Raw genomic sequence first — 25,866 nt, forward strand, 5'->3', positions numbered from 1 at the left:
AATCAACGGCGGCCGCCAAACTTAAGAGGGGAAAACCCCAGCACAATATCCCTCCCAGTCGCTATTCGCACGCGTCTATCTCCAACCCACGTCCCGGCACGGTAGCCTCGGCGAGGAACTCAGCAGCAGCCACAGAAAAACCCCCCCAGCACAACAACAAATACATCATACCTTTATAACTTTGATTCCTGATTGCTAATGCACCACAGGTGTTTCTCTTCCCCGGCACATCATGAGTAAAACACTGTGGACGCTAATAGCGTTGCCACTCCCCTTATTTGGGATGCGCAGCTTACACACTCGTCACACTCGTGTATACTTGTATAATTAGCTTACGTTAAATATAGAGTCCAAATATAATCCATATAATCCAGTATCATTTCTGTTCTGTTCTGCCTCAGTATTAGGGCTACAATAATAATAATAATAATAATAATAATAAGTTTATTTTATATAGCGCCTTTCTCAAACCCAAGGTCGCTTTACATAGTGGAAAGACAAGTATACACACCAGAAACAACCAAAACAATACAACAAAGACAAGTAATCTGTGTGAAGCTATGAGTTTGGTGTGGAAAAATGTTCACAATACAAAAAATGTTGTGGTGATTCCTACTAAAGTGAAGGCTTAGCTTATAAATATTAATTACGCTGTGATGCTTGTGCTAATTGGCTAAAAGTAAGACGCTTGCAAGGTGAAGAATTGTGAAAGTAAAGACAACTCAGTTCTTTTTGAATGTATTAAGTTTCATTGTACATTGTTTTCATTATTATTATTATTTTGTTACAAGTATGCTACTGGCATCACCATTTTTTTTTCTGTCGCTGCTTTGTGTGTGTGTCATTATATTTGGTCAATATTATCTTGCCAGTAAAGTAAGTTACTTTGAAATGGACTTTTTGGTGGCTCATGAATATTAAAGACCGGCTTCAGAATGGTTACTAAGCAACGTCAGCATTACCTAATTAATATTCATACGTTAAGCCTTCGTCGTAGTAGGATTGGTAAATTCGCGTGTAGTGGGCGGGGCGAGTGTGATGACGTGTGATGACGTGTGACGGTCGCTGTGAAACGCAGATGCTCGTGTGTGTGAAGCGCTTATTCCGCTGGATGTTATTGATCCACGCGAGCTGAACACCCTCTGTTCATAAACACACCGGGTTACGGATTTTAAACGAGGACTGAGATAAATAACATCAGTTTATGTCGTATATTCCACACAAAACAGTACCTTTATTGTAAATGCAGCAGATAAACCCTTCATTATAAGGAACACATCTGTGTCTGGAGCGCGTTCTCATCACAACATTTCTATATTTTGCATTAATCTGCAGATATGGACGAAGACAATCAAGGTAAGACCATCGGGTTTACAAATGTGTGGATATGTGTACACTTGATCATATTATGGGTCAATATGGCATTAGACACAGATGTGTTGTATCATTAGAAACGAAGAGCTTTTCATTTATTATTTATGTACATTTACTTAGCCATTAAAACCCCAAATCTAAAAGCCATTAAAATTCCGTTTGTGTTTAACGACTATCCAAAAATCCTTCTTAATATTGATTCTGCACAATGCCATCTTTAAGATACAGGATTTTTCATTTAAAGGCCCAATAAAGTGTCTCTTTCAGATAACTGGACAGTTATAACTTATTTGTAATGTCAGAGATTAAACTGTGCAGTAAAAATGGATGTTTTGAGAACTGCACACTCACACATTCACACAGAAGTCAACTGCACATCTGACACTGGATCAGCTTTAAACAATGCTCTGTTTTTCCCAGTCAAATGAGAAACTTCAATGTCTGTGGGTGCAGATTTCAGACGGCATGGGATGACCTACATGTCAGCCTGCCAGTGTTTGTCCAGGGAGACTGTGAGCTGATATGAGTATTGATTTAATTTACTCAACACCATATTCCCCAAGCTCCAGCTTTTCAAGTATCACCCTCAGTTTTTACTTTAATACAGCGGGATATGTTGAGCTTTTGGGTGATGGGTTAATATACAGTCAAACCAACATGTATTCAGACACCTTCAACATTTCTGACATTATCACAGTTTATTCACTATAGTTTAGAAAATGGTAATAAAATATGAGCAGAACTCAGAGTTATCAGATCAGTGGATATTTCACTGGTTTTGTCCGTCCTTGTTAGACTCTCACAGATGAATTATATGTTGAATATCTCAGTTGTTAAATTTAACTGCACAATTAGATAATACCAGTTTAGATCAACCGATTACCAAGCAATGCTTCATGTTGTTCAGTCTGTGTGTAAAAAGAGCATTAGCAATTAAAGAAAAAACACTTCAGCAAAACATGCTCAGGTCAAAGTGTCGGAATAATTATTGCTCCCACATTTGTATAAATGTTACTGGTAGTCACTGTATAAAGAGTTTTTGGGTATAATGTGTCACATATTGCTCTCCTCACTTACATAAATTAACTAGTGTCCTGGAAAAAAATATCAAAAATGATATCTGGTGTCTGAATAACTTTTGGTTTGACTGTATTAGTGCTGTCAAATCGATTATTCCCGATTAGTCGCATCTAACATCAAATTTTATGATATATGTGTGTGTATGTATGTATACATGTACATATTCTGGTCTCTAGATATTGCTTGGATCAGAAATCGAATCAGAAAAGGCAAACCTGAGGCAAAAGTTAAATGATTTGAGGGCTTTTTAATGATTGGTGGAGGGTTTGGTTTTTTGCACGGTTCCCTCATCATGGAGCTGATCCATGGATATTAGTGCATGTGTTGTTATATTTTAAGAGATGGTTCTCTCCGGAAAACAACAACGACTAGCGTATTCAAGGCATATTTGCTCTTTCTGCAGCCCCTCAATGCTGTGTGTTCACACTGAGGAGTTGATGAGAGTCCGGCTGGTGTGTTTTGACAGTGGTTTGGTGGTTCAGTCAGAGCAGCGTCTGGTGTGATCTCTCAGCTCTTCTGCTAACGCTGGGGTCCTGCTGGGTAACAGTAGTCAAAGCTGTGGGAGATCTCACCCTGGAAGTCCCAGTGAACTCGCCAGCACACCGCCGTATGGACACTGCTAGGCAGGATGACTGTGTTGAACCTAAATACAAATCGCAAACAAAATATAGGATTTCGTAACGAATTAAATCTGGTTAGTCTTAACACACTGATATATATATATATATATACAGTATATATATAAACATACCAGAATGAGTAGAAATTGAGTATTGAGGAGAAATACACTACCGGTCTAAAGTGTGAAATAATTAAGATTTTTTTAAAATGTTTTTGACAGAAGTCTCTTCTGCTCACCAAGGCTGCATTTATTTGATGCGAAACATACTAAAAACAGTGATATTGTGAAATATTATTACAGTTTATTACATATTTGATGTCAAAGCACCATTACTCCAGTCTTCAATGTCACATGATCTTTCAGAAATCACTCTAATATGATGATTTGATGATCAAGAAACATTTCTGATTAGGTACAGGATCATTCAAAAGTTTGGGGTGAGTAAGATTAAGAAAGAAAGAAAGAAAGAAAGAAAGAAAGAAAGAAAGAAAGAAAGAAAGAAAGAAAGAAAGAAAGAAAGAAAGAAAGAATTCATACTTGTTTGAGCAAGGATGCATTGGATTGATCAAAAAAGACATTTAAGTAAAGACATTTATAATGTTACAATATATTTCTATTTCAAAAAATTGCTGTTGATTGAATTTTTCTATAGCCTTGGTGTGTGAAAGAGACTTATTTCAAAAACATTTTAAAAAATCACAATTATTTCAAACTTTTGACAAGTAAATTTACTCTAATCAAGCTCAAATATTCAACACTTTAACCCAAATTATTGTAAGAAATAAATTACTAAACAAATACACGTCTTTCCACTATACTGTAGAAATGATCCAAATGATGTTACGTCTTGGGTGTTAATATTATGTTATTCAATTGTTATATCTAATGGTTCTATTAAATTCATTATCTAATGGTTCTCACTGGTTTTGTGCCTGTAAGGCTTAAAAATTTACACCAAAGTGTACCATATTCATAAAAAAGTGCCATGATGGATGTTTGGCTCATCTAGCGTCAAATCTAGATACCAGAATATCAAAAATACTCGACTTTTGATTTGGTCCAGTAAGCAACCAGTCAGCAAACACTCACTTTCACGCTAAAAGATCTAGAATCCTTAATAATGGTCATCAAATGGTTTTGTTGCTTTAATTGAAATTTAAAGGTAGGGTAGGCAATCGTGGAGATGCTAGCAATAGCACGTTAGCTTTGAAAGCATGAGATCCCACCCTCCCTTCAGAGCATCTCCAAAGCCACGCCTCCTTCAAAACACATGAACACACACAGCAGAGTCTGCAGAGTCACAAGAACTGCAGGTTATTTTCTCCGTTGATAGTGTTGATATAGAAATGCATAACTCCGAGTCTGAGGACGTGAACAGCTCTGGGTTGAACATCATGGATTGCCATCTCGTAATTATGGTTATGACAGGCGTGAAAGCAGCATAAGCTCGTTGTTTTGGTTCAGGAGAAAATGTAAAACTGCTGTTTGTTTGTGCATGGCGCTCTGTGACTGATGTCTGTCTACAACTCTGCATAGCCTCATTAAACGCACTGATGACGTATGAGGTATGGAAATACATATGTTGACAGGCAGGTAGGACATCCTATTATTGGATTCGGACCAAATGCAATGATTGGATGAAAATGTTTTGGTCCTAAGGCTTCCAGAGAAGATATATGTAAAAAAAATAATAATACTAAGACCATTTCTATTATTGATTGCTATCAGGATGTGAAGAGAGTTTCAACCAGAATAACAAACGTTTTTATGAAAAACATTGCCTACCCTACCTTTTAATTGATTGCGATTTATGTGCTCGTGCCCTTGCAACCATGAGCACTCTAACAACACCCTAGAAACCACGCAGAACATCTTGGCAAATACAAAGAAAGCTGTCAGGCCAGTTTGTTTTCTGATGTAGCTCTGGTTATTGAGCTTTCATATGCGTTCATGTTCTTGTCTGTTGAGTTGGATCCCTGAACCATTCTGATGTTTGATCTTGATGCAGCTGAATTTGCCTTTATGCCAAAAGGAGATTTAAGCCTTGAATCAAAATGTCATGCCAGCTAATGTCATAATATGGCATTTGAAGTGACACAGTCATAGTAGAACTATGGCAGGATTGTTTTATGAGGAAAACAGTGAGTGTTTGTGCTGCAGGGCACTGGGGTGTTTCTCTAGGCATGATGTATTTTTCATTAAACCACATGACGTCAGCAGGGAAACCACCACGAAACAACACCATTAATTAATATTCAGTCTAGTGATTCACTGCTGACTTTGAACATGGACTTGTTTGAACTCACCTATATTTTAGGTGTGATTGTCCAAGTCACTGGCAGACGTTGTGAGTTGTGAAAGAAGAAAATTAGTTGGCTGTTTGGTCTAAATAGGTAGATACTTTATGACAGCATCCTAACAGTAATGAGTCTAATGACACTCATTAGGGATTGTTTTGAAGTGTGCTACAAGTGGCGCTAGTTACATAAAAACATGAAATATACATAGAAATATAAAAATGCATAGCACATGTTGATCAAAATAGTCAATTTTAAATTAGTCTTTTTTGGGGGGGGGTGGGGGGGGAGTTTTTCAGTTTTGGAAAGAAATTTCAATAAGCTTTAGCTGTGTCTAGCAATACTTGTCTCAGTAATGTTCTGTTTCTGTCTTGTTTAGTTTTAGTCATAGTTTTCATTGTCTGTTTTAAATTCTGGTCATTAATCTGTTGTCATGGTTCCTAATTAGTCCACACCTGTTTCCTGTTCTGTTGACTTTCTCATTCCCTTGTGTAGAGTTATCGTTCCTAGTGTCTTTTAAAGTTAAGTTAAATTAGGATTCTTTCTGCATCATCCATCATCCATTGGAATCATCCATTGGATTTTACTACATGCAACCCCTGACAGAACACAAGACTGAGACAAGATTATCATAGGAGATTTAAAATGGATATTCCCGCAGTCCACCTCCTCCAGGTGGAGCAGGGGGATCGCTCCCTCGAGGATCACACAAGGGACTTTCTCAATCTGTCGTCGCTGGTTAAGCCCAGTTCCAAGTCTCCTTTGTTGTTGATGGTCCTTCCCAGCCTCCCTCTCCCTCCTCCACTGCCTGAGGCATTCAGTTCATCTGCCTCGTCTCTGATGTCTCCATTCAGCTCCTCCAGTGGTTCTGCTCTGCTGCACGGATCCGCTTAAGGCTTCCCAGTCATCAGCTCCGCCTTGCATCGTGGATCCCTCAGCTCCACCTCAGACCTCCAAGCCCTAGACTCCACCTCGGCCCTCCGACCCATCGGCTCCACCTTTTCTCAACGCTCCCTCGGCTCCACCATGGACTGTCTTCCCTTGTGCTCTGCCGGGCTCCCTCGTCCCTCTGGCTCCACCTTGCTCCATCACCGCTCTGGCTCCGCCTCGGACTTCCAAGTCAGCAGCTTCGCCTCGACCCTCCACCCCTCTGGCTCCGCTAGGCTCCTCCTTCCCACTCCCACTGTCTTCGCCCTGGTTTGCAAAGCCCACACCCTCACCTCGGTCACGCCCGCCTGCAGCTCCACTGTGGCCCTCCAGGCTTTCGGCATCACCCTGGCTCTGCAACTCTTCTACTCCGCCTTGGTCTCCACCTCTCCCGCCTCCACCTCAGTCAGTCGTCTCCCTGGTCTCGGCCAGACTCTTCACCAAGTCTCCACAATGGCTCCTCCCTCCATCGGCTCCTCCGGGGACCTTCTTCCGGTCATGACTCTGGGTCATCCTCCTGCTCCTCGCGTCTCTGCTCTGGTTCCTTCTGTCTTCACCATGGCTCCTCCATGGTCATCGTCTCATTGGTTTCTTCCTCTGCCTGCTCCTCATCCTCCTCCAGAGCCCCTCCCTCCCTCCCTTCCTCCCTCTTCAGTTTGGACTGTTTTTTTACAGCACAGAGTGTGCTTTCTGGGAAGGAGGAGTTATGTGACAGTTATGTTCTGTTTCACTGTCAGTTTTTCCTGAGTTCTAGTCATTAATCTGTTTTCATGATTTCTAGTTAGTCCACACCTGTTCCCTGTTCTGTTGATTACCTTCCTCTGTGTATTTAAGCCTTCAGTTTTTCTCAGTTCTTGGTCTTGTGCTTATGTTATACCCCATTGGATAGAATGCTCGTTCCTAGTGCCTATTAAAGTTATATTGTCGTTCTTTCTGCATCACGCATCGTCCTTGGATCTTTATACAAGCAACCCCGTGACAATACTATAGGCTAAATTTCTTCTAATTTAATAATACAGTTTTCATGGCCTCAAGCGGGCCTTAATTAATCACGTGGAATAGCAGTACTTCCAAAAACTGATTTGTCACTGTAGAGAACCATTAAAAATTACCTAGTGAAGGAAAACAGTGATTAATAAACAGAGCAGTTCCAAGAGCATCCTCACACTCAGTGCTCTGGTCCTAAATTGGTGATCAGATTCAGGACCTAAGATACTGTCCTGTATATAAATATACTTTTTAGCCTGAAAATCATGGACTACCATGGTGGTACTGGATGGACTGGCATGCTAACCACCTATATTAACAATCCTCTCGGACACATCTGCCATCTTCCATGATTGTTTCTGCTGAGCTAGTTGCAAAGCATTGTGACCCTGGCTTCTTTGTAAAGGATACATGCGAAGCTGCCTAAGAATTTGGCCAAAACAAGGTATCAATCTTAGAAGGCAGCATGCCTATGACACCTTAAAATGCAGCCTGGGAGCTCAGGAACAAACACATCTCACCTTAGGTTTCAAGGTGAGATTAATGCATGTTACTAAAATACTAAAATACTGTTATTTAATGCAGTATTCATTGTTATAAATGGAGCCTGTGCACGAAAACCCATTTTATGCCCTCCAAACTAACTAAAGTGTTTTCTTCGCCATTTTTCTTACCAATTTTTATTGGGAGCTCGCTGTTTATTAAACTGGTCCAGAGATTGTAAAAATAGTTGACTCTGACTCTAACATTAGCACAAAGTACAGGGTTTAAAATCTAAGAATGCAAAAATTAGAAACACATTTGCACAAACAATACGGCAGCTTCAGGAATTTAGGTTGGCGCAGGGAAAACTGAGGACTCTTTCACCCCCTCTTAAAGGAAAGCAGACTGCAGACGAGTCTCTGGAGTGTTGGAGCATGTGGCTGATTGCATTCCTGGGAAAGAGAGCCACTCTTTTGAAGAGCAGTGTTTTTCACTGATGGAATGGGATGCGAGCAGTAGAGGTGAAGGAGAATAGATTATGTAAGAGATCGTGGATTGTTTGGATCAGGAAAAGGTGTATCCATCCAGTGGTCTGGTCTCATTCTCTCCTTCCTCTAGCGTGGCGTTCTTCTCTCCAGTGTCCTCAGAAAGAGGTTATTGAACAGAGATTTGCTTGAGGAACAAAATGTTCTTTGTCGTAAACCTTTGAGAGTTATAATTTTATCATTTGATTGTCATGCATGACGCAACAAAAATTCTTCTTTCAGAATTTCCTCAGTATTTGGCAGTTCTGGCTTAAGCAAGCATCACCATTATTATATAAGATTAACCTGTGCAAAAGCTATGAATAATACCTCAAAATGGAGACACTTTTCTAAATAATCAAATGTACTGTTTGTGTATGCCGAAACAGACACATCCTTATAGACTTACACTGAAGGAGGGACCTGGACCATATCTATGATCAGAATGTCAAAGATACTTGTGTGTGGGCTTATGGACACAATATACTTAAAGCGAAATTGAATAACGAACTAATGTGACAAAGTTTTTAACAAAATCAGGCCAAAACGAAGTTCGTTTGGTGTTCATTATATGGTATTCAGTATATCTCTGCGAAGGTATTTCCAACTCCTTTTTACCCCAAGCGAAGAATGAAAATGAACTTCACCGTGTGTACAGTATATCGCAAAGTATAAGTAATAACCAACTATTAACCAACCAGAATGCATTGATTTTTTTGGAGCAACATCACTGACATTATCTTCAGAAAATACAGACCTGCACAGGTCACTTGTGAATGTACTGTAATTCAGTTGCATTCTGTTTGTCTGTATGCAAATTAATCTGGTTAATGATTATTGTTTGTCAATAGTTAATTAAACAACAGAATCCTTTGTGTGTGTGTGTGTGTGTGTGTGGATAATTTCCTTTGTAAATAACTATATGCGTCCACGTGCTGCTTTCCTGGATTCATGTGGGATTTTGTTGGCGATGCACTTTTAAGAGGCTGCATCATTCAAAATTCATACTGTTTGACACGCAGGTCCACAGATACGTGTGTGTGTGTGTGTGTGTGTGTGTGTGTGTGTGTGGTTAGTCACGTTTGGCCTATATGGGTCACTTTATAGTACATTGTCGGTTTGATGAAGTATACCAACAGAACAATCCTTCATCAGCAGCTTTACAGACATTTTTTTAAAGAAATCACGTTCTTCCACAACGAGTTCATAGTGACCAATGTTAAACACCAAAAATGGCAAAGAAAGAAATCATCATGAACTAGTAGTCTGTGTTAGTTGTGTTAGTGTATATTCCACATCCTCTGAAGACACACTTTAGCTTTGTCTGAGGACGCAAACACAAGATGCCGCTGATAATCTTTCCGTCCAGTGAACTGAACTCAAGAAGCAGTGAATGGATTGTCTTTCACAAATCAAACTCAAAATAAGTTCAACACATTGACAATTCTTGAGTTAACAGCTCACTGGAAGCCCTGGTTTCAACAAACCCCTTAAGTCAAGAAAACCTAATTCTAAACAAATTATCACTAAGGGTTTTCTTAAAGTCGCCACGAAACTGTGATTGTCCTTTCTTCCCTATTGTGACGTATCAGACTGAAGCGGCGTCTGGAACTAGAACACATGTAGGGCGATAATGATTGTGCAAGGATAAATAATTTATAATAAACCATGCAATATTCCGTAAAACAGTAAGAATCGTCCATTTTGATTTCATGGTGACTTTAACTTGTGGATAGCTGTAACTGGCTGCTGGTCTTATAGTGAGTCATTTAAAGGTGCTTTTTTTTTTTTGTCATTTGATTTCTTTTTCTGCAGTATTTGCGTCCGCAGTGAAATCTCCAAAGACACGAAAATGTCAAATATGTTCCGATTAGCTGTGCATAATTTCACGTATTGTCCAGACATGCAAAGTACCTTGAACTTGTGTGGTTAGGAAATGACTGAATGAGTTTAACAACAAGCCCAAACTAGCATCTCTGTGCATAATTGCCTGTGGACGCGTGGCAAACACAGGTTTGACATCATTTGTAAAGTGTAGCTGGTTAAATGGGTCACAGCTCATATTCCTGACAGCTGCTTTAGTGTGAGTAAGAGGCTCTTTAAGCATGAATCAGCAACTGAGGGCTTCACCTGTGTTATTTCACCACCAACACCTCATTACTATCAACAATCTGCTGTGGGTGGAAATCACTAATTGCTAGGTTTGATATGAATAGTTTACTGTTTATTCCAGAGCTAGTTACAAAACTCTTTTTTTTGTACGAGTTTATACGACTTAAGTCCATTAAAGTCGTTGGTCTGTCACTTTAAATAAAGCATTTTTGTTGACGTTTGAAGCAGAAAGTGAAGCAAATTTCAAACTAAGATTCCAAGGTTTCTTCATACACTAAAAGATTTCCCTTTATTTCACAACCTCTTCTAAAATAGCTAAATGATTTCAGGTGTTTTTACGAAATGAGAATAGGCTCATGAACACAAGAGTATGACCCTATAGGTAACTGTGATTTGATATATATTTTCCCACCACAAGCACAAAGTAAGATGGTAGGGTTGCATCAGGTCTTTTTTTAAAGTCCCCCTGTAGTCAATCATCCCCCAATTATCCCTTAAAACTCATCTTACATATTTAAGCGTTTTTTTTCTTGAAAAAAAATTCTTCATGCCTTAAAATATCTTGAACGTAACTCGACACCCTTGCCTCATTTAGTATGCGCGGTTCTATGAATACGCGAATGAGCCCCGCCTCCACTCACTTACTCAGCTCAGAGATCCACTGGTTGACGACCACACGTTGATCTGATTGGTTACAAGGTAGTTTGTGACGTCAGAAACACCAGCGATTTCTAACCGTGTTTTTGAGACTGTCTTTGGTTCACTGCAGTTTTAAGGAGAAAACACTCAGCAATGCTGTCGACTTATGAACTTACACATGGTTTGTCTTAAAGCATATTAAAAACACCACATAGACACATAAACAACATTAAAAACTTGATTTTCACCACAGGGGGACTTTAAAATCAGATGTAAAGTTCACCTCACTCTAGTACATTTTAGTAGTATAACCGATTCAGTGTACCTTGTAATGAATCGTACATTATAATCATATTGTATCACTATGATTTTCCCATATGAGAGTTTAAATATTGAGGTTGAGGTCAAGTGTAAAAGACCATGAACCATGTAGTTAAAAAAACTTTGCCAGACAGATTATCTTTGCCATAATCATTAGAGGAATAAAGTGACAAATTCTCAAAATTCTCAAATAAAGTGACAAATTCCTGCATATTCTCAAAAAAAAAAGAAAAGAAAACATTTAAATTAATAAATATTGAAACGTTTAATCAAGCAATTGATTAAACTATTTATGGAGCATTTTATAACCTATTAAATTGTAATGCAGATTATGGGGGCATACAGGTTCAGATAAAAGTAAAACCTCAACTGAATGAATCTTAGTAAAGTAATGATAAAATTAAAAAAATGTAATGTTAATTAGATGAATACCCACACAACAGCTGTTGTCCCAGAGCTTAACGCGTGTCTCAGATTACCTTCATTTAAACACTTGGGTCAGCTCTCTTCCTCTACATCTCCACAGCTGGACTTAAACTAACAACGGCCCCTCCATAGTTTATAATTAAACCCCAAAGTCACAAGGAATTCAGTTCGTGAGGACTGAATAAAACACCAGCGACTGAAGAATGTCTCATGAAAGCAATAAAGATCTGCCAGGACCGGAAGCTCAGCTCTCGTCGCCCACGTTTCAGCAATAATAGCGCGACGGAGTGATTTCGTCTTTGCCGTCCCGTCTCACACAACAGAGCTCAGATTCCTCAGATCCAGATGTGCTGTCTGGACAGACGGGGCCAATATAAACAGCCTGTTAGGTGTCCAGTTTGTCTCATTCGTGGCTCTCTATCAGACGGCTGGAATCGAAACTCATTTCCTGACTGAGTCACCGAAGGCCTCGGGGATTTCAGAAACGAGCTCTCACTGTCCCATCTTATAGGAGACTCTGATTCCCCATGCTAACTTTAGCTGGACAATAACTTTATTCTAGAGCTGCTGTAAAGCCCAAACAATCTCTGTTACTGTAATCTCCTATTATCACTGTAAAGCTGCTTTGAAACAGCCTATATTGTTAAAAGCTCTATATAAATGAAGGTGACTTGACTTGATGTCGTTTTTAACCAAAATAACTTGCGAAATGTATGATATTCCCTCATGTAAGCAAAGTCAACAGTGATTACAAGGTGTTTGGTTTCATTTCTTTGACATGTTATGTAATTGATGACTATTCTTGGGCGATGGTTTAGACGTCTATTAAATTTTCACTGACATCCCAAATTTTGCCTTGTTTTAGCCTAGACGTCAGGGCTGTGTTCGGACGGCTATTAGACGTCTTTTAAACGCAAAATTGCTTGCTGGGAATGGAGAGCTACACCTTGATTGACAAGGAGATTTTACTTTTGATTGGATTCATTCCATTACTAGAAGGAGATGAGTGATGAAATCCAGATGATCCTGCCACGCAGAAATGCTATCATCATTCAGAGCCGCTCTATTAAACAGATTAAAATTTGAGCCGCAACAAGGTTAGATAGTGTTCACCAGACAGGTAGAACTAATGTTCCTCTGACCTAAGTCTCGTTTAGCCAGACGTCTGACTAGCGGCTTAAAGTCTGGTCCCTCATTGCAGGTTATTCTGGCCAAGAAAAGCCTACTAGAATAGGAAGAGACCGTTTGTTGTGTAAAGCACCCAACCACAGTTCATTTCTTTATTTTTGAGGTTTAGCGGCAGGTAATGGGAACACCTAGGGCCCTACCGTAATCACATTTGAAAGGTCACGCTGGACGTAGGCGGAAGTGCCGCCCCATTGTTTTAAACATCCAGGATACGCACACGAAAGGACCATTTTAAACAATAAACTGACAAAAAGACATAAATATGTCATTCAACATACAATAAAAATTTGAACGATCCTCCTTCTCCGCGCTTGTAAACAATGAGGCGGTACTTTAGTCTACGTCGAGCGTGACCTTTCCAACGTGATGACGTAATGCCTGGCGTGTCGTGGACCAGCACAAGATGAACAATTGTGGTTAAAAAATATATATATATATTATTTTTTTTAAATGACGGATGGTTTCGCTAGATAAGACCCTGTTTCTCAGCTGGGATCGTGCAGAGCCCCTTGAAGCTCTTCAAAGCCCTTTGAAACTGCAATGATTTGGACTTCAACAATTGGTTTCCGTTGAAGTCCATTGTGTGGAGAAAAATCCTGAAATGTGTTCCTCAAAAAACGTAATTTCTTTTCAACTGAAGAAAGAAAGACATGAACATCTTTGATGGCATTGGGGTGAGTAAATAATCAGGAAATTTTCATTTTGAGGTGAACTAATCCTTAAATGAGTAATGGGTGTGTTTTGTCTCTATTCTCTTAATGGGTAGTGGGTGTGTTTTGGGCGTAACGTGCAATAAACCAATCACCATCTCCCATTCCCTTTAAAAGCCAGTTGCGCTCGTCCATGGCGGATTCGCTATTTACATGGAGGATTTACAAGCGGAAAAACTAAACGCTTCTCTAGCGAGGAAACGGATCTGCTCGTTCGCGAGTTTAAAGCTGTGTGTGTGTGTGTGTGTGTGTGTGTGTGTGTGAGGTTAAAGGTTAAAGCAAGACCATCTATGGGAACAAGTGTAGGCCGTTGTGGACCCGTCTATAGGCCCACATTACTAACGCACTCTTTAAAGGTGCTCTATGTAACTTTTCTACTAAAATGAATCCTTTTTTTATTGCCTGTGTGTGAAGGGGTTGTAATCACACATTAAAATGAGCCACTTGTCGAGTTTTGCTATTACCTCTGAAGGCCAGTATTCCTATTTCTATGTGAAGTCTCCGGGTCGGATTTACCGCGAAATCCAACAGATGTGACGTGCATGCGCGCTCCCGAGCCTCTCTCCTTATATACAGTCTATTGTAGACGGTCAGGGAGTTACGTCCGGTTAAAGGGGCACGTTTTTCGGCTTATATCTCAAAAATGAATCAATATTCCCAAGACTCTAATCGTTCGTAGTGCTGGACGGGGCCTTTCGAACGAGCCCACCCCCGAGGTCCAACTCGCCCGGCTCCCCGAGTTATAGCCGTTCGAAAACGGGGGTCCCAGCGAACAGCGATCCGGTAGGGGGCGTCCCCGAGGCCCGCCACTCTAGCGTTTGGGCAAGGGTTCCCCTGGGACCTCCTCCCCCGAATTTGAGCTCTCTGGGTCTTTGCGTTCCAGAGATACGACCGATTTTCTTCTGAGATCGTGACGTCACCGCAATTTTGCAGCGCGCCCGATGGTTTTCTGCTAATATCTCCGCGAAAACACCACCAAAAACTATGGAACTTATATGGTTCTTTTCAGCTCGACTAGATGCTCCCAAAGAGCTCGGTGCTCGCCGAATCCGTCAAGTATTCGCCGAGATATTTGCGTAATAGACGGTATTGTCTATGAGTTTGAGCAGGAGCGCTCTTGTAAAATTTGGTTGCAATCTGAAACATCAGCAATAGAGGCCGCTAAAAGTTACATAGAGCACCTTTAAATAACAAACAAAAAATGCGCCATTGACTTTAGAGCAGGTTTCTGTTGGTCAATGGCTGAGTCTATTTCAGTTCCTCAAAATAGCAGCGCTCCAACAATGCGCCTGAACACACTTAGTTTTCAGACCACCAGCCCATGGGTGAACAGATGCATTTGCTATTTAAACAGGACGTGAAAATGAAAACGGGCTGAAACTAGCAAAAAAAAAAACACTTGCATTGCACTTGGCCCGGGTTTATGAAAGGGCCCAGTGAATTAGATATCTGAAAGCACACCAGACGGATGTCTTTGCTCTAGAAACAACCCTATTTTCTTAACCTGCAAACATTTGTGCTTTTCGTCTACATCCTCATTGCAACACATCATCCCCTTCACAGCATTCACAGTATACTCTCTCTGATGTAGCATAAACTCTTCAAAAGTGGACTAAACCAGATATACATTTTAAAACAGTATGAATTAACTGATAGATAAATCATTTGTTTGCCACTAATAAAACTGCAGTCTGGTACTTTGTTAAGATGATTTTGATCCCAAAAATCAGAAAGCACACGCTTTTGTATCAGGTTGTTATATTGAAACACTAAATATAATGGTAGAAGATGAGAAGGGGAAATCTACTCAAGTGTCAAGAAGTCAGACAGTCGAGGTCATAAACACTGACATTTACACAGAAGAAAATGTGTAACAGAGGCTTTACAGATGCAAACAGAGGTAAACAATGTGTTTTTTTTTTTTCTTAAAATAAACTTTGGCTCCATGCCAGAAGCTTATGACATGAAACAACAAGTCAAGAATAGCAACTGATTTCAGGAATGGAACAAATGAAACTCAACAGAACACTGTAACCAGACACCCTAGCAACCATCTAGCATTACCTTAGCAACTATAGAGTGTAACGGTCGGGTTCTGCCAAAACTCCATTCATTTTCTCTATACGGACATTGATTTTTAATGATAACTTGTAAACCTTTAAAGACAGCCCTACTGTGAGCTACGAGGTTAACCGATAGTTTTGCTTCTGCTGAAGCCGTTAGCATGCATTTCAACTCAACAGTTCAACAGTGGCATTCGTGTTGAAAAACTACATTACCCATGATGCTTTACAGAAAGCTCCACCAATTAGAGAGTCGAAACAAGCAAAACACTGAAAGATCTCATTAGCTCCGCCCACTCCCATGAATCACTACGAATGACATAATGGAGTTGATCTTCCTATATTCTCAATATACTTAAATATTTGAATGCATATGCATATTTTACAATGAACTTAAAATATTTTGTTTATGCATACTTTTATTTTTCTATGGTGTTGGCAAAGCTTCATGGGATTGTAGTTCTTTTCCATCACTAAAGCCGTTAAGGCCACAGTCTTGTACCTTTGAACTTTTGACCGATTTTCAAATACTGTTTTGCTTCAAATCAAAAGTTTGTAATGTTATGATTCACATTGTAGATGGTTGGCTGGATTTATGGCTTATAATGCTTTATTGAAGACTATTTTAAAATCCCTATGGAAAAAAATGGCAAAAGCCTTATTGGCAAAATGGCGGATAGCAACAGCGATTTGATTGGCTGTTTGGGCTGTCAGTTATTTATCCGTCATTAGTCAATTTCAGCTCTTTGTGTTCATATGCATCAGAAGATACGTCAGTGGAAAGACCAATGTTAATTTAGTTACATCATTTGTATTTTTGCGAGAAAAATCACACATTACTTGACGCAATGTTAGGGAATATCTTACTTCTTACATCCACCAGTTTCACACTGAAGCATCTGCTAATCTCATTGCATATACTTGTCCTTTTTTGCCAGTTATGATTAGGGATGGCCCGATACCGATACTGGCATCGGGGATCGGGCCGATACTGTCCTAATATACTCGTACTCGTACTCATAAAAATTCGCCGATACCACGCACCGATACCACGTACATTTTGCAAAACGAAACTGGCCGCCGCGAGTGCTTTGTCGAGGTGAACTGAGGCATAGGAAAGTATAATGTCGGCGGTTTGGGCTCATTTCAAGATAAGGGGTGATGACAACAGCAAGGCAGACTGTGAGTTATGTTCAGCTAAGGTGTCGAGAGGAGGGAAAGAAAGTACATCGTTTAACACCAGCAATCTAGTTAAACATCTGAAGACGCATCATAGATCTGATGGCCGAGCGCGCGCGCGGGCGGTAATGCACTCACTCTGTGTGTGCGGGTTACGGGAGAATAAAACGATTCGCGGGACTCCCGCAAACTAGAAATATCTATGAATAAAAAATAAAAAATAAAAGATTTTTATTCATCTCTTGCAGAAAAGCAACAAGAACAACTACAACAAAATAGAAACGATTTACAGGACAGAGTTTCTATTCATAACATGGTTACAGCGTTGAGCGATGTAGCCAATCACAGACATATGTGTTGATTTCTGGAACGCAATGGCCAATCAGAAGCATTTAAGATAGACTCCACTCACCACTCAAAACGGACTTTTTTGTTCAGTGCTGAATTCTGTATGCTGGCAAATCCTCTAATTATAATGAACAAAGTGTGGATATTATGAAAGATTGATTGTGCAGTCAGCTTCATTGATAATAACAGAGTTGTGTGAGATCGCGATGAACTGTCAGCTTTTAGGATTTATTAAGGGAGCGCACTTGCGCACATTCAGAATGCCAGACCATGCACGCAGTAGCCTGCTTGCTTTTATGTTAAATTAACAGTGGTTTGTGTGTTAATACATTTATTATTTTACAAATTTTTTTTTATTTTTAGACTTGTTAAAACAAGCAGAGAAGAAAATAAAAACAGTCTTCTAACCTGTGTTCTAAAATAGTCGTCTTCTCTTCTGGGAGCCTATTAATTTTGCAGTAGAAATATCGGTATCGGTACTCGGTATCGGCAAGTACACAAATGTAAATACTCGTACTCGTATCGGTTTGAAAAAAAATGGTATCGGGCCATCCCTAGTTATGATAGACGCCATTAGGATGCTGACGTTGGAGTCAGTGCTGATGTTTTAATGCAGCTTTAACTTTAGTCGCATTATTAACCCAGACGACAGCGAAACACGCATGAGAAATCAGATGCTGGCAAACCACTAATTACACGAGAAACAGCACAGAGCCTCTGCCAAAAATACTAATCTAATTTGTGAATGGGAGCATGACACAGGATGAGCTAAAAATTGGGGCGTCAGGATATTTCTCATCTGCTAAAGGAAAAGGAAGCTTTCTCTTTAAAATCATTTAGGAAATGGACTCGAGATGTCAGCGTGACGTGGTGACTATGAATAAAGCATTGTGAGGGTGCAAGGTTTCTTCAGCTGTGAGGTTTTATTGAGTTACGTGGGTGAATTAAATCAACTTTGTGCCTTTGTTTTTGGTTTCATTCTTAAATATACGAAGCAGCTCCATGGTGGATTGTTGTTGTTTCTTGTGGTGTACTACTGTGGAAAAAAAACAACTTAAAGGAATATTAATACTAGTGTTGCACGATATATCGCCCACCATATCGGTATCGATGTGTTCATTTTTAATGTTATCGTTATCGGCCTGATAATAAAATTTATCCGATATCATAAAGCCGATAAATAATGGATTATTTCCTTCAGCGGAGACACTTCAGATGCGCACTGTTCAACATGATGGTTTTGAATTGCTTGAAATATGATTGAAATCACTTCAAAAAAAGGAAAATACAGAAAATCTACATAAGTCATATCGGCTACATTATGTGAACATTATAATTGTGTGTTTGGGACATAGATTTTACTGGGGAGACTTTTGTTCATTTTGGATTTAGATTTATCGGCCGATATATCGGTTATCGGCTTCCAAATATAGAGATTTATCTGTTATCCGTATCGGCCAAAATTTTCATATCCCTAATTAATACAAAATAGATATTCAGATTGTAAAGTCAAATAAGTAGAAGGATAGTTAGTTGTGTTCACCAAGTCAAGCATCGCTGTCACAATTGCTAGTAGTTTTGAACAAACTCTAAGTATTAGTCCCACACCATTTGCGCATGATTATAATATCCCATGCCGTGTGCCTAGTTATCGGTCTAACATATCTTGCATAGTCAGTGAGGTCTAATATTTTGCTATTACTTTTTCAAGTGAGTTGCCTTGTTGTGGATCAATAAGTAGGCAAAATATTCAATAGACATACACTAAGAATAATAAGAAAACTTTGTTTCAGAAAATGTAAGTTTCGTTTAGAAGTAAACTTGCAGGAATGTCACCATATCAAAGAAATGTGTATTTTGTGAAGGCAGCTGTCAGAATATAAATCACACATCTATATCCTCCATCTTACAGTGAATCTGAAACGTTCCCTTCAGAACAGAAGTCGGAACACAATAACATGTTTTCTTTGTGTCAGATGCCTTTCCCAGACTAATGATCTGTGCAGACTCACATATGGCATTACCAGAGGCTTGAGTATCATCAGCAGAATGAACTAAACTCCAGATCTTTTCATCAGGTTTAGCAGATTTAGTGGATAACGCTTTTGGGCTCGTGAACGGTTGGTTCCTGGTTTGATCCCAATAATGGCCCGTGAGAAAGCCACATTATTATTTTGATCAAGACAATAACCTGGTAAATGAGACTTGAGGGGCACACTGTTTTCAACTAAAAACTTTTTATGTGTTTTAGCCGTTCATTTACACGAGAAAGTGTCTTTATAAAGTGACATCGCCATCTACTGGCCTGGCATGAATACTACAGCGTTTTTAGTCGTTTTCACGGATCCGTGTTGCTTTGACAATGTTGTCTATACGTGAAAAACACAAAGAAACACTTATCTGATTTTAGTACTTTGTTGTTGTGTAAACGTTCCCGGAGCTGCAGAATTGGAAACAAACTCAACATGTCATTGTTTGTGTGGCCATAAATAAAGATTGTGAGTCATCGCTGAAACAGTTCACCTAAACTGACTCAGCCACTCCCAGCTGACTGTAAACAAGCTCATTGTGTCTGGTTATATTGATGATATCCATAGCAAACAGCTGTCACTTTGAGTAAATAATGCAATGAGGTCACATTGTCCAAATTATGTAGTCATTGGAGCAGTGTTGTGGCGGGTGTTCGGTAAGATGGTTTTGCTATGTTGCTAATGTAGTGATCCACGTCACCAAAAAGTAATTAAGCTTGTCACTATACATCGAATGGTTATAAATTGAACAAAACCCTACAGGTTTCATAATCCTCAATTCAACCACATAACAGATTAACAACGCCAACCTACAACTACAACTAAAAATGTAAATCTTTTTATGCGTTTCAGGGGTTAGCATAAACACGGCGACGGCGTTTTAGGCGCCTGAAAACACAAACTTCTGAAAACGGGTTTCAAAGTACGTTTTTTTTTAAATCGGTCTCTGTGTAAACAACAAAAACATGAATCTCTGTCTGAAGACTCATGCACATGCGTATTACGTGTTTAACTATAGTGTTTCATCGCCATCTACTGGCCTGGCAGCAGAATACAGCGTTTTTAGCCGTTTTCGCGGATCCATGTGCATGGGGATCGTTTTGACAATGTACGCGGAAAACTCAAACAACATACAACATTTACACAAACTCAACTCCACACTTCACAATGAAACTTGAGCGTGCTGAATATATGGTGAGTTTCACCGTCAGGCCAAACACAGGCCTGAACACTCATGATGACAGAGTTCAATAGAGACTGATGTCACTTCACGGCAGAAGGGGTTAAACTGGTTTTACCAGAACAGTTGGTTGGCATGAGTATGCAAACTATGTGCACAGTGTGAGAGCAGTGTGTGTGGAGTCTGTCCGACTCTTCAGTTTTCTTGGGGAAATCAGTCTTCAGACACTTTCCAATGCGGTCCACTTTGTGGAACGTCTACCATGCCACATAAAGAACAACACATATGGGCCGAGAGTGATGGTACGTACTTGCATACACTGTGAAAATGCCATGCCATGTAGTTCTCGTGAGACTGGACTCATGACTCTTGGACACATGACTCTGTTAGTGTGTAAATGTGTGGTGTAAGTGGGTTTCACCATGATAAGGCTGCTCAGTGTTTGTGTGGTTGTGTGGTTACGTGACCTAAGTTGTCTAATCGGCACGGCAGACGGGCAGAGATATCCTCTCCATTGTCCCGAGGCAGTCCTGGACAATATCAGGATGTCTATCCAAGACTTTTCTTCATTAGATCCCAGTCTCCGCAATGGCCCAGAGAGCCTCTGATCTCAACATTTCTCTGTGTGCTCTTAGCGTGTCGGTCACAATTGACTGTTTTATTTTGTCAATGAAATGAATGCACTATTTTAGTTTTATAATGTTTTTAATTTTATATGTTGTATTTTTAGGGGATTTTATGGTACTTAATTATATTTACGCTCTATTTATAATCCATGTATTCACTTTTTGAACGTAGACCTAAAAAAATTACATTTCCAGCTTAAGCTGTGGTAAATCTTGAATGCTTTGGAGCGACAGACTGAAGTTTGATCTCCTTTCAGAGACGACACTTGGCAGATTATTGCTGAAGTGAAACAAGTTTTAAAAAGTGAACTTAAAAAAAGTTACAGAATTTTACGTTTATTGTTATGAAAAATGCACAAAAATACTATTTTCAATTTTTATATTAAATATATATTTTCAAATCACGTTTTACTCTAAAACTGCAAGAAAATCATAGCCATAAATCTAAACAAGTTGTGTTCCAAATTTGAGCTTGATATCTCAAAACAATTAGCTTTCAGTGAGATTTTGTTTGGCCGCAGTACCAAATGTCTCATATTCATTTCCAATGCGCTCATTTTTGACCGCGAGGAGCACAAGTGTGACTATTTTTTTACATTTAACCTTTTCAAAATCATGTCCATGATTTTTTTGTGTGTGTTCACATAGCAAGTGCCAAAACCTGACCGAAGAGCACCCTTATATTAGATGGAAAAATTATTTTTCTTATCCCAGTAGAGACAACTGTAAGTTACCCATTTGTTGGTCTTTTCCCTAAAAATGGTAAACAGTGTGAATTTTGGGTGATGCATCAAGGACAATATGTACTTGACATAGTAGATGACATACAATATGTACTGTTTTTGTGCTTGGATTTCAGAGGAGCGCAGCATTATACAGGCTTTAAGCAGTCTTAGCAGTCACAAGACTGAGTCAGGAAGGGTGGGAACTCTTGAGCGAGGTTTAGATTAATCTGTGGGCTGCTGAATTGTTTCAGCTTTTGATGATCCCTTGTTAGTGGCGTTGTTCAAGAGAGACAGGAATGAAATGGAGGATGGGAATGCGACGCATATGTGGAAATGCATGTCCCATATAGAGACCAGCTCACATATTACAATCTAGTGAAAAACAAGGAAAAGTGTAGAACATGTTTGTCAGTGCAATTGTTTTATGATTTGATTTTAAAATGCAATTTATTATTCATTTATATACATTAAAAAAAAAAATTACCAGTGTACAAATCTTTTTTCGAGTCATTTGGTTCATTTAACGAACGAAATGAACGAATTGACTCGGAAAAAGATTTGTTTATTTTGATGAACGAGTTCGAACAGGAGAGTCACACAGAACAGAGCAAGGCGAGCATTTGAGCTTATAAAACTTAAACTTTGTTATTTATTTTTTAAATGAGCGTTTCGCTTGATAAGACCCTTATTCATCGTCTGGTGTCGTTTAAAGCCATTTGAACAGTTCGCACTGAAACTGTCTTTTGGATCTTGAACCGTTTGGTGCCCAGTAAAGTGCATTATATGGAGAAAAATCCTGGAATGTTTTCATCAAAAACCTTAATTTCTTTTCGACTGAAGAAAGAAAGACATGGACATCTTGAATGACATGGGGGTGAGTAAATTATCAGCAAAAGTTTTTTTTTAAAGTGAACTAATCCTTTAAGTAGCACTACACTGCAATGCATTCTGGGTAAAATAAGACACTTTTCAAAACAAAAAACATGGCGGATCGAGTAAGCGCATTCAACCGCTCAGAGCAGTTTACTCCAGCGGAAAATATGTGTTTGTTGGAGGAGTATAACAGTTACAAGTACATTTTACCTGGGAAATTTAGCAGAGAATGTAGTAACAAGAAGAAATGTTTAATTTGGAAAGGGCCATTTTCCCTTTTGTTTTGGCTGTTTGTAATGATTGTTACTGCTGGTTGCCAAGGTAACAGAGTCTTAGACCTAAGTTAGCCTGGGGTTAAGGTGTCTAATTTTTTTGGTCTAAAGTAAAGGTGCTCTATGTAACTTTTCTTCTAAAAATGAATCCTTTTTTTATTGCCTGTGTGTGAAGGGGTTGTAATCACACATTAAAATGATCCACTTGTCGAGTTTTGCTATTACCTCTGAAGGCCAGTATTCCTATTTCTATGTGAAGTCTCCGGGTCGGATTTACCGCGAAATCCAACGGATGTGACGTGCACGCGTGCTCCCGAGCCTCTCTCCTTATATACAGTCTATTGTAGACGGTCAGGGAGTTACGTCCGGTTAAAGGCGCACGTTTTTCGGCTTATATCTCAGTCAATCTTTGATCAATATTCCTAAGACTCTAATCGTTCGTAGTGCTGGACGGGGCCTTTCGAACGAGCCCACCCCCGAGGTCCAACTCGCCCGGCTCCCCGAGTTATAGCCGTTCGAAATCGGGGGTCCCAGCGAACGGCGATCCGGTAGGGGGCGTCCCCGAGGCCCGCCACTCTAGCGTTCAGGCAAGGGTTCCCCTGGGACCTCCTCCCCCGAATTTGAGCTCTCTGGGTCTTTGCGTTCCAGAGATGCGAGCGATTTTCTTCTGAGATCGTGACGTCACCGGCGTCCGCAATTTTGCAGCGCGCCCGATGGTTTTCTGCTAATATCTCCGCGAAAACACCACCAAAAACTATGGAACTTATATGGTTCTTTTCAGCTCGATTAGATGGTCCCAACGAGCTCGGTGCTCGCCGAATCCGTCAAGTATTCGCCGAGATATTTGCGTAATAGACGATATTGTCTATGAGTTCGAGCACGAGCGCTCTTGTAAAATTTGGTTGCTATCTGAAACATCACCACTAGAGGCCACTAAAAGTTACATAGAGCACCTTTAAGTCAGTCTTTATTTTTGTGAAACAGTCTAACTTGCATTAGACTAGTCTATGAGCAAATTTTAGACTTGTCTAACACTATAGACCGGTCTAACATAGCTTTGTGAAACCGGCCCCAGGTCGTAGTGAGTCTCTTGCTGAGTATAGGGTTGGGAATCGAAAATCAATTCCAATTCTGGAATTGAATACTTGAGGTCAGGAAACGGATACTTGTTATAAAATGAAAATTTTGATTCCCCTTATAGATTCCTTTGTGAGCATTTCAATGTGACTTTAATGTGACATTAGTTGGGCTAGTTGTGTTTCTATGGTATTTATAAACAACAGGTATAGATCCTTGTGTATGTGATCTTTAACCTGTTCATTTTGATGGTGTTGTCTGGTGTTGTGCTTAGTGGATGTTACGCGTGAGTTGTTTGTTTTGCATTTCGTGCATTAGTTTATTTTTCGGAATCGTTAAATTGAAACGATACCCAACCCTATTGAACTGACCTATATGATGGCATTTAAACTCACACGCTTCACACGCCAGTCACAATGAAAAAAGCCATTTTTTGGGCACACAAGTTTCCTTTTCCCCTCCCTTGTAGTTCATGTTTTATGCATTAGAGCCTCCGTGATGATATCAAATGACCCTGTGCTTCCTGCGTGTGCTCTCACCAACACACAGCGAGGGTTTGACACCGAGCCCAAAAGCCCGACTATCCGAGACATTCGCCTCTTTATTCCTCCATGGGAATTCTCTCAGATGATGCAGGATTTCTGTGCTGTAGGCGTAGGTTTGCCTGTGGGGAATCGCTCCATAAATGCCTCTTTATGCTCTGTGTCAAAGAGAGCCCAGAAACCATTGTGTGCAGCCAAGGACGTGGTTAGTGTCATCATTTCTGTCTTTATGGAAAACATTCATTGTTTCCTTGAACCCTCGAGAAGCCGCAGTCACCCATCTATAGACGTCCCAGGCCATCAGAAAGCTATAGGAACTAATGCTCACTATTGGGTTTTTTTGGCCTTAAAGGGGTTTTACAGTTGACAACAGAGTAGGAAGTGAAAATGGGAGATGAAATTGAAAGCAGCTTATAGTGGAGGGATGCAGATGGGATTTCTCTTCCCAAGCAATGGATCTGGCAGAGAGAGAGAGAGAGAGAGCGGAGGAGAGCTGAAATCTGCAAATACAGGAGTGACCTACTTCTTCTGGATGCTGGATCAATCGCAGACATCTTCACGCAGAACCCGAGTCTTTCACACAGTCTTCGTTTTTTTGACTAAATAATGTCCTTTCAATGTAGTTGAGACTATGCTATTTTAGTTCGGGAATGGGAATGTATTTGCATTGTCCACTAATTGAATGTAGGAAATCTACCGTTATGTGTGCGGGCGCTTCTCCTTGTTAAACATGGATTGGAATGGACATATCATTTTGTTAGTACAAAATAACAAAGATGTGTCAAACTGTAACAGTTCAATCTCCAAATAAACAAAATATAACAAGAACACTGAAAACCAGCGTGTGCAAAAGCTGCTTTTTTATAAGCTATTCTGTGAATCAGTCATGCATTAGACACTGTTATTGACTGTCAGTGTTTTAGAGACTTTATAAGATATTGCATTACATGTTGTCACAATTCCTGTCTCGTTTCCCCTGTCTTGTGTTTACAGACTCTTATTTTGAAGTGAATTTTCTTTTCCTGTTGTTACCTGTTGTTTAGTTAGTTTCCATAGTTACTCTTATTAGTTTCCATAGCGATTCATTAGCCACACCTGTTCCTTGTTAGTATCCTGTGTATTCATACCCCAGTGTTCCCTTGTTCATTGTCTGGTCCGCGTGAGGTGTTTGTTTCGCATGCTTTGCTCCGTGTTTGGATTCGCCTACGTCTCCCTGTGCCTTTTTTTAAATTACACAGTACTGACTTTCATGTAACTTAGA

At 39.8% G+C, this 25,866-nt stretch overlaps 1 protein-coding gene across 2 annotated transcripts in view; it reads left to right on the plus strand.

Annotated features, from left to right (window-relative positions):
- Positions 1-1,063: 1,063 nt before the first annotated feature.
- cyth3b (cytohesin 3b) overlaps positions 1,064-25,866 on the plus strand; it is a 51,631-nt gene continuing 26,828 nt past the window's right edge. The window contains exon 1 of one of the 2 annotated variants that reach the window (XM_056249956.1): positions 1,064-1,356. In XM_056249956.1, the coding sequence (XP_056105931.1) occupies positions 1,338-1,356 (19 nt within the window). In that variant the 5' untranslated portion in view covers positions 1,064-1,337. Of the gene's footprint in view, positions 1,357-20,649; positions 20,793-25,866 lie in introns of those variants that run through there. The other variant, XM_056249955.1, reaches the window with a different exon arrangement.

Source organism: Rhinichthys klamathensis, unplaced genomic scaffold (assembly GCF_029890125.1).
Source record: "Rhinichthys klamathensis goyatoka isolate OS25496 unplaced genomic scaffold, OSU_Roscu_1.1 h1tg000065l_1, whole genome shotgun sequence".
Classification (NCBI taxonomy): Eukaryota; Metazoa; Chordata; class Actinopteri; order Cypriniformes; family Leuciscidae; genus Rhinichthys; species Rhinichthys klamathensis.